Genomic DNA, 14265 nt, shown 5'->3' with positions numbered 1-14265 from the left:
GTGCGGCTGTAAACTTTAATTTTAGTGTGGGGGGGGGGGGGGAGGCTATGGAGGTGGGTTGCTGCCAGCCCTCAGCAGCAGCACTTCTCCCGAGCCCTCTGTAGCAGCAGGCACCCCACATCCCCAAGCCCTCAGCCTCGGGAGCATCTTCACTCACCCCAAGTAATGCTGTCTGGGCGCCGACCTCCTCCAGGTGACGTCACGCTAGCAGCCAGTGAGTTCCTGCGTCCGATCACAGTCCGCACGCTCCGTCCTGCCGTGTATAGACGGCGCCGGCATTTGTACTATACAGCGCCGCAGCCCCTCTGGCAGTGGCAGCCACAGCACCAAGCACTGCTCAGGTGCTACCGCATGTGGGTGGGCGGCCGCCCGGAGAGCAGTTCTCACTTCAGCCTTGTGGCGTTGACACATGGCTGCCCCGGCCCCGCGAGCTGCTCCCCGGACTACAGGAGTGAGACGTGCTGCTGCTAAAATTCATATCTCCCGCTGGACCGCTAGCCAATAGGCGCTCGCGGTCCAGCAGCCACCAGTTGATTGGCTGCTGGACCGCAAGCGCCCATTGGCTAGCGGTCCAGCGTGAGACGTGAATGTTACTGCTGCACGTCTCTCTGCTAGACCTGGACATTAGTGGACTGTCACTCCATAATTAGCGGGCAGGGGAGCGGGCAGGCGATGCGAGTGCTGGGCGGCCTGGAACAGGTTCCGGAACGCCGTTCCTGATGACGTCATTTTTAATTTGAGCTTCAGGAACGGCGTTCCGGACCGTTCCGGCTGAAAAATAGCCCTGCTCACAACCATCTTACCGCAGTGATAGCAGAACGGCATAATCCTCATTGTAGGGAAAGATGGTGGCCAGTAGGACATACCTTCATTTTCCACATTGCTGTCTGAACAACCAGCTTGTGAGTTCTTTACCCTTATCTCAATAATCTGTAAATCGGTCACTCTCACTACACAGCTCAGCACAAACTACCGGCACACCTCCCAACATTGGTGGCCAGTGGAGAAGGGACACAATCGCACGTCAAAGTAGTCAAAGGCAGTAGGAAGCCTATGAAATGGTTTCCTACTGCCATTTCATAGGCTGTAGTAGATTAATGACTGAAGCTGATTGGTTGCTTTGATCAAATTATCCCTGAATCTTTAAGGTTATGTCAGTTCCCTTGAGAGATATTTGAGCTTTCCGTTGTTTTGTACATCTTGCTCCTGAGTCTTCCGGACACATGTGCGTTGCCTTACCTTCTTACCAAAAGCTGCAATTCATTTGGACTCAATATCAGAGATAGAGAGCGGTGCAGGGTCCCAAATTATTAGTAAATAACTTGCTTTTTCTTGAAAGAAAAAAAAAATGACCAGCACTTATTGAGCAGCAGCTGAGCCCCTTAAGAAGGCCAATTGATACTGGTTGAAGCAGCTGTTGAGCGCTGCTGCCGCTACATTTTAAATGTGTGGGTTGTAAACATTTTTTCAAGTCAAAACACTGCTACTGAAATGTGAGTACGGGTCCATTTTATTTTTACTTTTTTCTTGCATGAAAATTAAATTTTACTGTATATATATAGATATATATATATATATATATATATATATATATCTATATATATACAGTGGTCGAAGTGGAAATTTTGAAGTGGGGGTATGGAAATTTTGAAGTGGGGGTATGGAAAAGTAAAGAGTGAATATAGTGCGCACCTTCGGACACCCCCCTGTCCATCAACGTCCCCTGCCAGACTGCCCCGTTGTACAGGGGTATTACAAAAGCACAATATGCGCTGCTGAGTGATCAGAGAGCATCCTGAGGGGGAAAAAAAAGGTTTTTTTTTATCTTCAGATTAAAGTGGCGGTATGGCATACCCCCGTATACCGCCCCACTTCGACCACTGTATATATATATATATATATATATATATATCGTCAAAACATGTTGGTCACAGCCTCAAACCAACTACTACTAAGATAAGCTTTGTTTGTCTTTCATCTGCCCTTTTTTAAAAAGGGAAACAAAATAATTTATTTTATTTATTTTTAATGAGATTTTCAATTTTTTTTTTATTTTCTACATATTATTATTGTGATAATAAATATGTTAATTTAAAAAAAAATAATCTGATTCATTGCAAAGTTTGCAGAAAATTAACAGAATATAAGTGTATAACATCAGTGGTTGCTGGACCCTTATTCAGGTTGACAGTGTATTACTCAGACTGCATACTTAGGGTATAGATGACACTCTACATATTTTTAATGATTTGTATTGAGTTAATTGTGGATTTTAGATTTTCCTTTTCTTTAATGAGAAACACAAAGGTGGGCGTATGGATCATTAGGTCTATCAATATTGTCGTCATGAATTGGGTCGACATATAAAATATGTCGATATGGCTAAGGATGACAGGGTTGAAAGGTCGACACAAGCGTTAGGTCGACAATGGCAAGGTCAACAGTCAAAAAGGTCGACATGAGTGTTTCATGTTTTTTGTCCCGGATGTCGACATAGTCAACATAGACACAGTCAAGTGTACCGCGTCGTCTCGCATGGCTCGCTGCACTAGCCATGCTTTGGAAATGGTGCCCCACTATGCTCGGCACACTATTGTATTCTCCCTCCACGCCGTAATGGATGGTAGTGTATGAAATACCGCCTGTCGGCACATGTCGGCTAGCCAATGTCGACCTATCGATTGTTTTGACCTTCCAACCCTGTGGAACTTAGCCATGTCAACATATTTGTGTCAACCAAAGCCATGTCTGGCTTTATTGTTCTACCCACTGCATGTCAACCTAATATGTGTCAGCAGGGCCGGTGCAAGGCACCGCAATGCCCCGGGCGGGGCGCGCGGGGGGGGGTGCTTGCGATGCGGTCGTTCCACAGAGGGGGGGTTGGGTTGTGCCACGGGGTGCCGGGATGGTGGGCCGGCACCCAAAAATGGCACCTACAGTAGCTCCTGTTTTGCAAAAAAAAAAAAGGCATTGTGTATGTGTGTATGTGTATTTTTATGATGTTATTTTTTTTTTTTAATATACAACACGAAAAACCACAAAGGCATTTATTTTTAATTAAATCTGGATAACCACCAGTCATGAAAATAAAATATGCTTTAAATATCTGTGCTTCCTCATTATCTCTGCTCAGTGGTCATTTTTGGCAACTGATTACATAACCCAAAAAAAAACAGGTCCAAAATAGGGTGATATGATTCTCATATGTACCTTTTCTCAAAAATATGCAATAGAAGATATACAGTACCTGTATTTACTTTTGTGGTGTCATCTTCCAAACCAGCCATACATTACTGATCCTATATAAAGCAGGTAACAATGAACTGCCGTATTGCAAATAGAACAAATGTGCTGTAATTCAGAGCAACGAATCACATCGTAATTTAGTTTGGTCTAGTGCAAGTCATGAATAAAAGGACACGTGTGATTGGTTGATATTAGTCACAGTCCATATGTCCTATTAACAACAGCCTTTTGTTAAACATACTGTACAGGTAAATCTCATATGACCTAAACAAATTTGAATTTTAAAAAGAATCTTTTAGTAACAAAATATTATGTTTTGGGTACAGAAATGTTGGTAAAAAATAAGATTTTTTTTTTATACAATGAAAAAAAACAACATAAAACACGCACAGTGTAACACACGTTGTAAGAGAGAATCGGAAAAGCTGAATAGTATCTAGGATCTGTAAACCTGTCCGATGTTTTCTGTTTTTGATCATTACACTTTTTTTGGGTGAGACACTAGAGATTTACCTGTATTACCATACTGTAACAAAAACAACCACTCTATGGGCCTAATTCAGGTTGGTTTGCAAAAGCAAACTCCTTCTTTAATGGACAAACCCATGTGCACTGCAGGTGGGGCTGATGTAACATGTGCAGAGAGAGTTCCATTTGGGTGAGTTATTTTGCAACATGGTTTTGTCCATTGAAGAAGGAGTTTGCTTTTGGAAACCAGCCTGAATCACCCCCTATGTTAGAATCATAGTTTTGTTTATAATTTGTCTTGTAGGCAAAATGCTAATTATTCTCGGTACACTGTAGATACTGTGTCCATGGTCTAGTTTGTTATCACTACTCTGTTTTCTGTGATATACGTGAGCATGTGTCTGTTTTTAGCTTTCCAATTCTTCTTTCTCCCACTCAAAGTCCTGCCCTGTCATTTGGTAGAACATAGCATTAAAAGGTTTGTAAAATTTCCTCAGTCGCCTTATGACATCGGGGTCGATTTTAGGATGAGTCCGGCCCTTGGACTTTCCCAAGCACCTTGGAGCCCCTGTGTCTTCTGGCTTTTTCAGACATGGGAAGCCTTTAGTCTTATTGAAGTAGAAGTGTTTGTCCGTGATAATCCGTCGGAGACCCAAAAACTCTTGAACTTTGGCCAGTTCTTCAGCTGGGTTGCTAATGAGACGTTCTCCGCTGACAAAAAGGATTTGGGAGAGGGGAAAGTACTGCATCCAACTTTCCAAATGCAGAGCATAGATGCCTATCCGAAGTGCACTCCAAGAAGCATCGATGAGTCCCAGGGTCCTGTTTTTGAAGGCAAGGACCTCAAATGTGGGAATCTCTGGTTTCTTAGATAGAGTCTGAGTGTAATCAGATATGGCACGAGTCACCGGGTTTCTTACCACCACAATGAGTTTGGTGTCTTTGGCCATTGAGTGGATCCTCTGTGGAGCTTCATTGGTGACAAAATAGCTTGGTGTCTTCTCCATCGTTATCTGTCCTTCTATGGTCCTCGGCATCAGATCACTGCACAAAAAGGCAAAAATAATCACGTTACTAAATGGAATTGGCATGAAAGATAAACTTGTTTTCATCACATTACTATGACGTTCATTATAGCATAATGTCCCTGGAACCTGACTTAAGAAATAAAAGGAAACATTTTAGTAATCTTTATGTATAGAGCACAGGAAAACCAACATTTATATGCAGTCCCATTAATCTCTCAATATCACCATATGCCTTGACTTGTAGCGAGAAGTACAGTAAGCATACAGCCCAACATTTACACAATCTCAGGACAAAGTAACTCATCCGTGATCCACCCAAATCCAGAGCCACCCAAACTCTGCACTGATCCACCCAGAAACCCAAATATTGATTAAAAATTGCCTCTTTTGAGGTCTGCAAATTGGAAATGTATCATCAATAGTGAAAAAGTTGGGAGCAGATGTGGTTTAGCACTAGGGGCCTTATTCAGGTTGGCTCACTAGGCAGCATATATTTTCTGCCTAGCGAGCACCTTAACACCGCCCCGGTGACCGGCTGTGCCCGGTGCCCGAATCCCTTCCCTGCCATGTTAGGGGATGTGTTCGCTAATGCATCCCCTCGCATGCCGCCGCTAGCAGGAGAATCATTGGATGGTCGCCGACGATCTAAACTGACTTTTATTTCCTCCACAGATCTGTGACGACGGGGCGGGCTCTAACGTCATGTGGTGTCAGTTGTCCGCCCCGAGCAGGCATTGGCCAGTCTGCATTCCCAGGGGAACACCCAACCTTTTTAATGGGTATTCCCATAAAATGCTGGGCTTTCCCCTGCTCTGGGCCGGTGTCCGCCACCACCCTACTCCCCCACTCGTGCGAACACCTCAGCGAGTGCGGTACTCGTCGAAGACGTTCGCACAGGGCTTCTGCACATGCAGTTATACAATATTAAATGTCAGCATCTGGCGATTGGCCTAGCAGAGCTATCACACAAGTGAGCAGGAGCCCAGCGGCAGGTGGCTCCATTGCCTCCCAGAGTTACGCCTCTGTCTAGGCACAGGCCACACGTACCTAATGGGAAATACAAAGGTGTCGGGATCCCGATGTCGGGATCCCGACTTGACGGACTCAGACAGCATGGTGAGTGCAACAAAGCCCCCCACGAGGGAGAATAGCCGGTGGCCGTGTTTTAACAGTTGGGATCCTGACGTCGAGTACATGACTGACGGAATCCCGACTGTCGGGACCTCGTCCGGCACCCGTTACTAGTTGGAGAGACTGCTCCACCATTTATATCCTACAGCAGTGTGCCCCATGCCCAATCCTCATGGAACGCAACCAGTGCCTGTTTTCCAGATCATCTAACTGTGTTAGATGACTGAAGGCAGCCGTGCAATTGTGGGTCAATAAATGCAATGTGTTTTGGCCGAACCAAGCACAAAATTGCTTCCTCCGGCATGAAAAATCCTTCAGCATTCCCATCTGATGCAATAATTGATGCTCATATCTGATATATCGCCATCAGACAGAGAGACCAATAATCTGGCAGCATATGGCAACATCAGATAATTGGTCTGTCTATCTGTCTATCTGATGGTGAGCTTTATCTCTCAGTCTTTGCCCAGCAGAACACACGCGATCTCCAGGTGGTCATACCTACCAACATGAGAGGGACACAATGCTCTATTCCTGGACTTCGTTGGATTACCATCACCTGTGTTGAACACCGTTCTTATCAATTTAAAACAGGTGATGACAATCATAAATTAAGAGGGAAGCCCAGGAACAGGGCAATCTGTCTCTCCTTAAATGGGTCATGTTGGGAGGTATGCTGGTACTTTCATATATCTTGAACAATGGTGCTGAGCTGAGACATGACACACTACTGTGTGGGGAGAGAGGCAGAAGTGGGTGCCGGACGGGGCCCCGACAGTCGGGATCCCGACAGGCATTTATGTCAAAACACCGACAGCCGGGTTCCCGACGGCCACCAGCTATTTTCCCTCGTGGGGGTCTATGACCCCCATAGAGGGAGAATAGAATAGGTGGCTCGCATAGCGAGCCACTGTGCCCGCAGCGTGGCGAGCGCAGCAAGCGCGCAAGGGGCTTTGTTGCGCTTGCAATCAGTGCCAGATTAAGCCTTCGGGGGGCCCGGGGCACTTTACACAGGGGGCCCCCTTGCACTTGTCATTACTGGCCGCAAACTGCATGGGAGCATATTACACTGTCAAAACACAGAGTAAAGGCAGTATAATCTTTGTTTATAACCATTTCTTTAAGTGCAGCACCCGGGCAAAACCCTCTCATGATTAGGCTGCTCAACCCCCAGTAATGCATTGCACACTTGTGCAGTCAGTGTGCCTTGGATCCCAATGCTCAGCACCATTAATCATTGTCACATTGGCAGATAGGTGAAGCTGCAGCACTACCCCACTGCCATGCACAAAACCTTTTGCTAAAAAATTTTTTTTTTTTTTTTAAATGCATGCCAACCACAGGGGGGCCCTAGCTAGAGGGGGGCCCAGGGGTACTGACCTCTTGTGCCTCCATTATAATCCGGCCCTGCTTGCCATGCTGTCTGGGTCCGGGCAGTTGGGATCCCAACGTCGGGCTAATGACTGTCGGGATCCCGACTGTCGGACCCCTGTACCACACCCGGCAGAAACAGCCAGTCCTCTCTCCACTTGGGAGGGATGTACCAAGCAGTGGCAGTACATCCTACCGCAGTGGTAGCCAACTCCAGTCCTCGAGAGCTACCAACAGTTCACATTTTCCAGACAACCTAGCTGCTGCACAGGTGCCCTCATTACTGACTGACACATTATAAAAGATCCACAGATGGAGCTAATTAGCTCACTTGTGATTCTGTGAGGAGACCTGGAAAACATTAACTGTTGGTAGCTCTGGAGGACTGGAGTTGGCTACCCCAGTCCTCCAGTATGCAAAGAGCAAGACAAAGGCAACTCTCCCGATAAGAGCTCCCCTTTGTGATCCCTGCAGCTGCCTGGACTTCTGGATCTGTGACGCAGGCGCCGCAGGGCATGCCAGCAGAGATGTATAGAGGAGACATATGCTTCTATGGGGCTATGCTAGCTGGAACTGGCATAACCCTCTGCAATGAAGCCCCACCGGGAGGGGCTCTACTACATTTAAAACCTAGAAAACATGGTATTTACTGCATTTTTTCTTTAGTACATCCCACCCAATGTGCAGGGGGAGCAAACACACCCTCCCACCACTGCCGCTTCCTCCTCCACCACTGCTGCTGACCCCTGCCGCACACTGTATCAGAGACTGGCACCCACCCCCCTCGAGGGGCACAGCAATGTAGAAGATTAAGCGAATGTATCCCCACCCCTCACCCCTTTCGCCATGCCCCGAACATTCCCCAACAAGGCTGGTGGCATCGCTGACCTCTAAAACATATTCTATTACGGTTGACTTCACCACACGTCACTGCTAAGAGCAGGGATGAATACAGGCAATTGCCTATACTGCATAAATGAATTACAGGCCTATACTGTACAAATGAATTACAGGCCTATACTGTATTATTGAAATACAGGCCTATACTGCATAAATGAAATACAGACCTATATTGTATAAATGAAATACAGGCTTATACTGCATAAATGAAATACAGGCATATACTGCATAAATGAATTACAGGCCTATACTGTATAAATGAAATACAGACCTATACTGCATAAATGAAATACAGGCTTATACTGCATAAATGAAATACAGGCCTATACTGCATAAATGAATTACAGGCCTATACTGCATAAATGAATTACAGGCCTATACTCTATAAATGAAATACAGGCCTATACCATACTTCCCAACTTCTGAAGTTGGGAGGTCGGGGCGTTCGCGCGGCTAAGCCGCGCGCGCTCCCGAAAAGGGGGCGTGACCTCGAGAAAAGGGGGCGTGGCCTCACGGGGTGACACGCAATCCGGCCACGCCCCCGTTTTCGTCGCTCGTCGTTGCTGAATAGACGCTGTGCGCACAGCGTCTATTCTCGGCAAGCTGGGGGGGCTCCCAACTGTCCCCCCCACCGCGGGACAATGGCGGCCCCGGGCGGGACGCGGGAACATCCCCGAATATCGGGACTTTCCCGCGGTAATCGGGACAGTTGGGAGGTATGCCTATACTGCATAAATGAAATACAGGCCTATACTGTATAAATGAAATACAGGCCTATACTGTATAAATGAAATACAGGCCTATACTGTATAAATGAAATACAGGCCTATCCTGTATAAATTAATTACAGGCCTATACTGTATAAATGAATTACAGGCCTATACTGTATAAATGAAATACAGGCCTATACTGTATAAATGAAATACAGGCCTATACTGTATAAATGAATTACAGGCCTATACTGTATAAATGAATTACAGGCCTATAGTGTATAAATGAAATACACGCCTATACTGTATAAATGAAATACAGGCCTATACTGTATAAATGAAATACAGGCCTATACTGCATAAATGAATTACACGCCTATACTGTATAAATGAAATACAGGCCTATACTGTATAAATGAATTACAGGCCTATCCTGTATAAATGAATTACAGGCCTATCCTGTATTAATGAATTACAGGCCTATCCTGTATAAATGAATTACAGGCCTATCCTGTATAAATGAAATACAGGCCTATACTGTATAAATGAAATACAGGCCTATACTGTATAAATGAATTACAGGCCTATACTGCATAAATTAATTACAGGCCTATACTTTATAAATGAAATACACGCGCTCCCGAAAAGGGGGCGTGACCTCGAGAAAAGGGGGCGTGGCCTCACGGGGTGACACGCAATCCAGCCACGCCCCCGTTTTCGTCGCTCGTCGTCGCTGAATAGACGCTGTGCGCATGCGCACAGCGTCTATTCTCGGCAAGCTGGGGGGGGCTCCCAACTGTCCCCCCCCACCGCGGGACAATGGCGGCCCCGGGCGGGACGCGGGAACGTCCCCGAATATCGGGACTTTCCCGCGGTAATCGGGACAGTTGGGAGGTATGCCTATACTGCATAAATGAAATACTGGCCTATACTGCATAAATTAAATACACGCCTATACTGCATAAATGAAATACAGGCCTATACTGTATAAATGAAATACAGGCCTATACTGTATAAATGAAATACTGGCCTATACTGCATAAATGAAATACACGCCTATACTGTATAAATGAAATACAGGCCTATACTGTATAAATGAAATACAGGCCTATACTGTATAAATGAAATACAGGCCTATCCTGTATAAATTAATTACAGGCCTATACTGTATAGATGAATTACAGGCCTATACTGTATAAATGAAATACAGGCCTAAACTGTATAAATGAAATACAGGCCTATACTGTATAAATGAATTACAGGCCTATACTCTATAAATGAAATACAGGCCTATACTGCATAAATGAAATACAGGCCTATACTGCATAAATTAAATACAGGCCTATACTGCATAAATGAATTACAGGCCTATACTGTATAAATGAATTACAGGCCTATCCTGTATAAATGAAATACAGGCCTATACTGTATAAATGAAATACAGGCCTATACTGTATAAATGAAATACAGGCCTATACTGTATAAATGAAATACAGGCCTATCCTGTATAAATTAATTACAGGCCTATACTGTATAAATGAATTACAGGCCTATACTGTATAAATGAATTACAGGCCTATACTGTATAAATGAAATACAGGCCTATACTGTATAAATTAAATACAGGCCTATACTGTATAAATGAAATACAGGCCTATACTGCATAAATGAATTACACGCCTATACTGTATAAATGAATTACAGGCCTATACTGTATAAATGAATTACAGGCCTATAGTGTATAAATGAAATACACGTGTAACACCTGTATGTATCGTTAGCGTATCAAGAGGTGTGGATTGCTCCCCTGTTCTGTTCGGTTATGGATTTCCCCTACCCAAGCCGAGAGGCCAGTGGTTCCCAAAAGTGTATGACCGATAATAAAAAATGTAGTATATTTTATTACACTGGAACTAACAGTAAAGTATGACTTTATGCAAGATACACTTTAAGCAAATGACTGTACTTGAAAGTAATCGGTCTTTCTCTTACAATATGTTACATAACAAATTACTAATGTTGCTAAAAAAAATTACATTACTATAGTAAGGATACAACTGAAATTGAGAAACCTTTTGCTAGGAATAGAAAATAAGCAACATCTTGCAAAAAAAAACAACTGCAAATATACATAACATATATAACTATCGTTCATCAAATTTATATACTATGCCCCAAAGTCTAGTCCTGTGAATCTTCACTGGCCAGTCTTAAATGATGCACAGATCACTCCTTTCAATGCTGTTGCATTTGGTAAATTAATATATGGCTAAAATCCATTGGCTAAGAGACGTTACTGTTCTCCCCTGTCTGGTGCTGGTCCCTTGTGAAGATACTTCATTAAAATCCTTGTTAATTCTTAGAAGACTGGCTAGAATACTCGGCAATATTGTAATGTACTGTCCAATTGTATTTGTCTCCAAAAGTCTCCAACTTCTACTTTTCATTTATAATTAGCTGTAATTGTGCAGAGACTATCACTGAAGTGGTATCTTATGCCCCTTTCAGACCGCACTTTTAAAACGGTAAATTGCCGTTTTTTTACCGTTTTAAAACGGTAATGTGTGCGGTCTGAAAGGTCCAGTCCCACTTAACCGGTTAGAAAATGCCGTTTTTTCTAACCGGTTAAAATGCAGGGTCCTACCCGTTTCTGAACCGGTATTTTAGCGCAAAAATCGGCTCAGAAACGGTATTTAGGACCCAGCCAATGAGCTGGGTCCTAAATTCAGCACAGTGAATACTTAATGAGCGCTCATTAAGTATTCACAGCACTGGAGCCCCCCCGCGCGTGTCGACACCCCCCGCGCGCGTGTCGACGCCCCCCCGCGCGTGTCGACGCCCCCCGCGTGTCGACACCCCCCCCGCGCGTGTCGGCGCCCCCCCGTGTCGACTTACCCCGTGCCGGTATCTCCGTTGTGGTTCCCGGCACTGCAGCTCAGTATGCTCGGAAAGCACTTATGAAAAAAGTGTCTTTCAGAAAATGGCTGCCCCCTATACGGAAGACAGTTTTTTTAAACAGGGTTTCCTATGGGGCAGCCATTTTCTGGAAGACACTTTTTTCATAAGTGCTTTCCGAGCATACTGAGCTGCAGTCCACAACGGAGGTACCGGCACGGGGTAAGTCGACACGGGGGGGGGGCGCCGACACGCGGGGTGGGGTGGGGGGGGGCGTCGACACGCGTGGGGGGCGTCGACATGCGCGGGGGCGTCGACATGCGCGGGGGGCGTCGACATGCTCTCGGTCGACACGCGAGGGGGGGGGGGAGCTGCACGGAGGGGAGGGCTGAAGGCTGCACTGGCTTTGACCCTGTATTTGGAAAGTTTCCAAAAACGGGTCTGCCAGTGTCAAAAAATCGGCACTTAAACGGTAATATACCGTTTAAGTGCTGCGGTGTGAAAGGGGTTTTATCTGGCAGACCCGTTTTTGGAAACGTTTCCAAATACAGGGTCAAAGCCAGTTATGCGGTCTGAAAGCAGCATTAGTGGATCTTGCCTGACAATGGCACAGTGTCTGTGTGATGTCTCACCGCATGTATAAAGATACCTTCCATTAGTTTTTATCAGCAATAAAGTTCTGGATGCTCCTGAGTATTTCTGCACTATAATAATATCTTTCACTAAAGTCAGCTTTCTTAACCACAGGCTGTCATATTGGAGACAGTATATTGGGCCACTGTCACCTTCCTCTGGTGCTCTCTAATACACTTTCTCCCAGTACCTTCCTAATGCTGGGTCTTGTTCAGTCTTATCCTGGGCACAATCATCCAGCCTCCTGACATCTCCTCCACACCTCTCACAGAGGAGTCCAAGTCACTATCATGATGTAATGCTGACACAGCCATTTTGTCAGTCACCACCTTAGCAGCGCAGCTCCTTTTTTTTCTCCATCCTCACTGTCCTCCCCAACCATCACCAACCGCCACTGGTCATCTGACATGCTCCTGACCTTTTGTACAGCTGCAAAGACTGCTGGGAAAGATCATCCTTGTAATCAAATGCGTTGTACCACACTTCAGAGTCACAAGTAATACATCACTTAGCAGGGTATTACATACTAGCCCACTAGAATTCTGCATGTCCTCATGCAGTAGGTAATCTTTCCAAGTCCAATAAAGAATAGTCTCTTTAACATTATCCTTTTTTAGGTAAACTTTTGTACAATAGGTAAATACATAGATCAGATAAAAAATTACACTCTACATCGCAAGCTAATGTCTGAATATATGGGACACCTTTGTTTCTTTCCTGGCTTTCGACAAACCTTCTGCATAATTAATGCTACCTCACTAGAGCTAATTTCAGTATACTCATGACTCGGGGGTTTATACACTGAGGGAGCAAACCTTAAGGGCTCTTTTGGAACATTATAGGATTCTTCAAAAACAATAGATTCAGACTTTTGTCTAACAGAATCTAAGCAATTTGGTTCAGTAAATCCCAACCTCTCTGCTATGGCTGAGTGGGTATATCTTTCATTTTGTTCCCTACAGCCAGCAGCACTCAAATCTGCTTGGTTGGTTTGGATGACGTTGGAATAAGTATCCTCCATTTTTTGTTTGCTCTGACATAATAATTCTGTAGGAACTTGTGATCTCTCTACTTCCTGCAGGTTTTGCTGCACCATTTCACTCTGTTTTCTTACAATTTGTTCAACTGTTTGCCCCAACAATTCCCTCTGCTCTAGGACATCATTATATTTTTGTCTGTGTTCATATGGTCTCCTTGGATTGTAAGGTGGAAAAAGATGCCTCTGGTAAGGCTGTTGAAGATCAGTGTTCTCTTCCTTTGGTGCACATTCAACTTCTTTGGGTTCTTCTCCACCATCATTGTTTTGATAGTGATGTTGGTAGTTACATGGTGAATCTCTTTGACGTGGATAGTGCCTATATTGAATGGGATCTACTGCACATCTGCTTCTTTGCAGTGGAACACCACCTGGACCAGTTACATTGACAGCCTTGACACCCTTTTCTCCATTCACTACTTCAAATTCAACAATTTCTCCACTTTCCAGGCTTCTGAAGTACTTTTTAAGATTCAGCTTTTGAATTGCAGAATAATGTACAAATACATCTTTTTTGATGCCAGTTCCCTTTATAAAGCCATAACCACGTGGTACACTAAACCATATGACCTGACCCACAATTCTTCTTGCGCTGACTCGCTGAAGGTCACAATCTGTTGTTACACCAAACACTTTAACTTGGTTCTGCAATACTGCATTAGGACCTGCATCTACTGGTTGTTTTGCTTCTGAAGGTGAACCTATTCTCTGTGTTCTTTCAGAGTTTAAATTCTGTGCTTCTTGACAACTGTGTTCAATATGTCCACTTTGTTTACAACATTGACATAAGGGTCTTTCCTGAGTGTCAGACTGATAGGTAGGCCATCTTCCAGCATTCCTGGGGATC

At 44.6% G+C, this 14265-nt stretch overlaps 1 protein-coding gene across 1 annotated transcript in view; it reads right to left on the bottom strand.

Annotated features, from left to right (window-relative positions):
• Nucleotides 1-3032: 3032 nt before the first annotated feature.
• The window catches only part of LOC146020069 (uncharacterized), a 215845-nt gene continuing 204612 nt past the window's right edge, over nucleotides 3033-14265 (bottom strand). Inside the window, exon 2 of the mRNA XM_083152870.1 lies at nucleotides 3033-4758. Coding sequence (XP_083008996.1) covers nucleotides 4122-4758 — 637 coding nt within the window. The 3' untranslated portion in view covers nucleotides 3033-4121. The remainder of the gene's footprint in view (nucleotides 4759-14265) is intronic.

The sequence above is a fragment of the Crinia signifera genome, chromosome 7 (assembly GCF_055691185.1).
Source record: "Crinia signifera chromosome 7, ASM5569118v1, whole genome shotgun sequence".
In the NCBI taxonomy this organism is placed as follows: Eukaryota; Metazoa; Chordata; class Amphibia; order Anura; family Myobatrachidae; genus Crinia; species Crinia signifera.
This window is presented reverse-complemented; position numbering and strand designations above follow the sequence as displayed.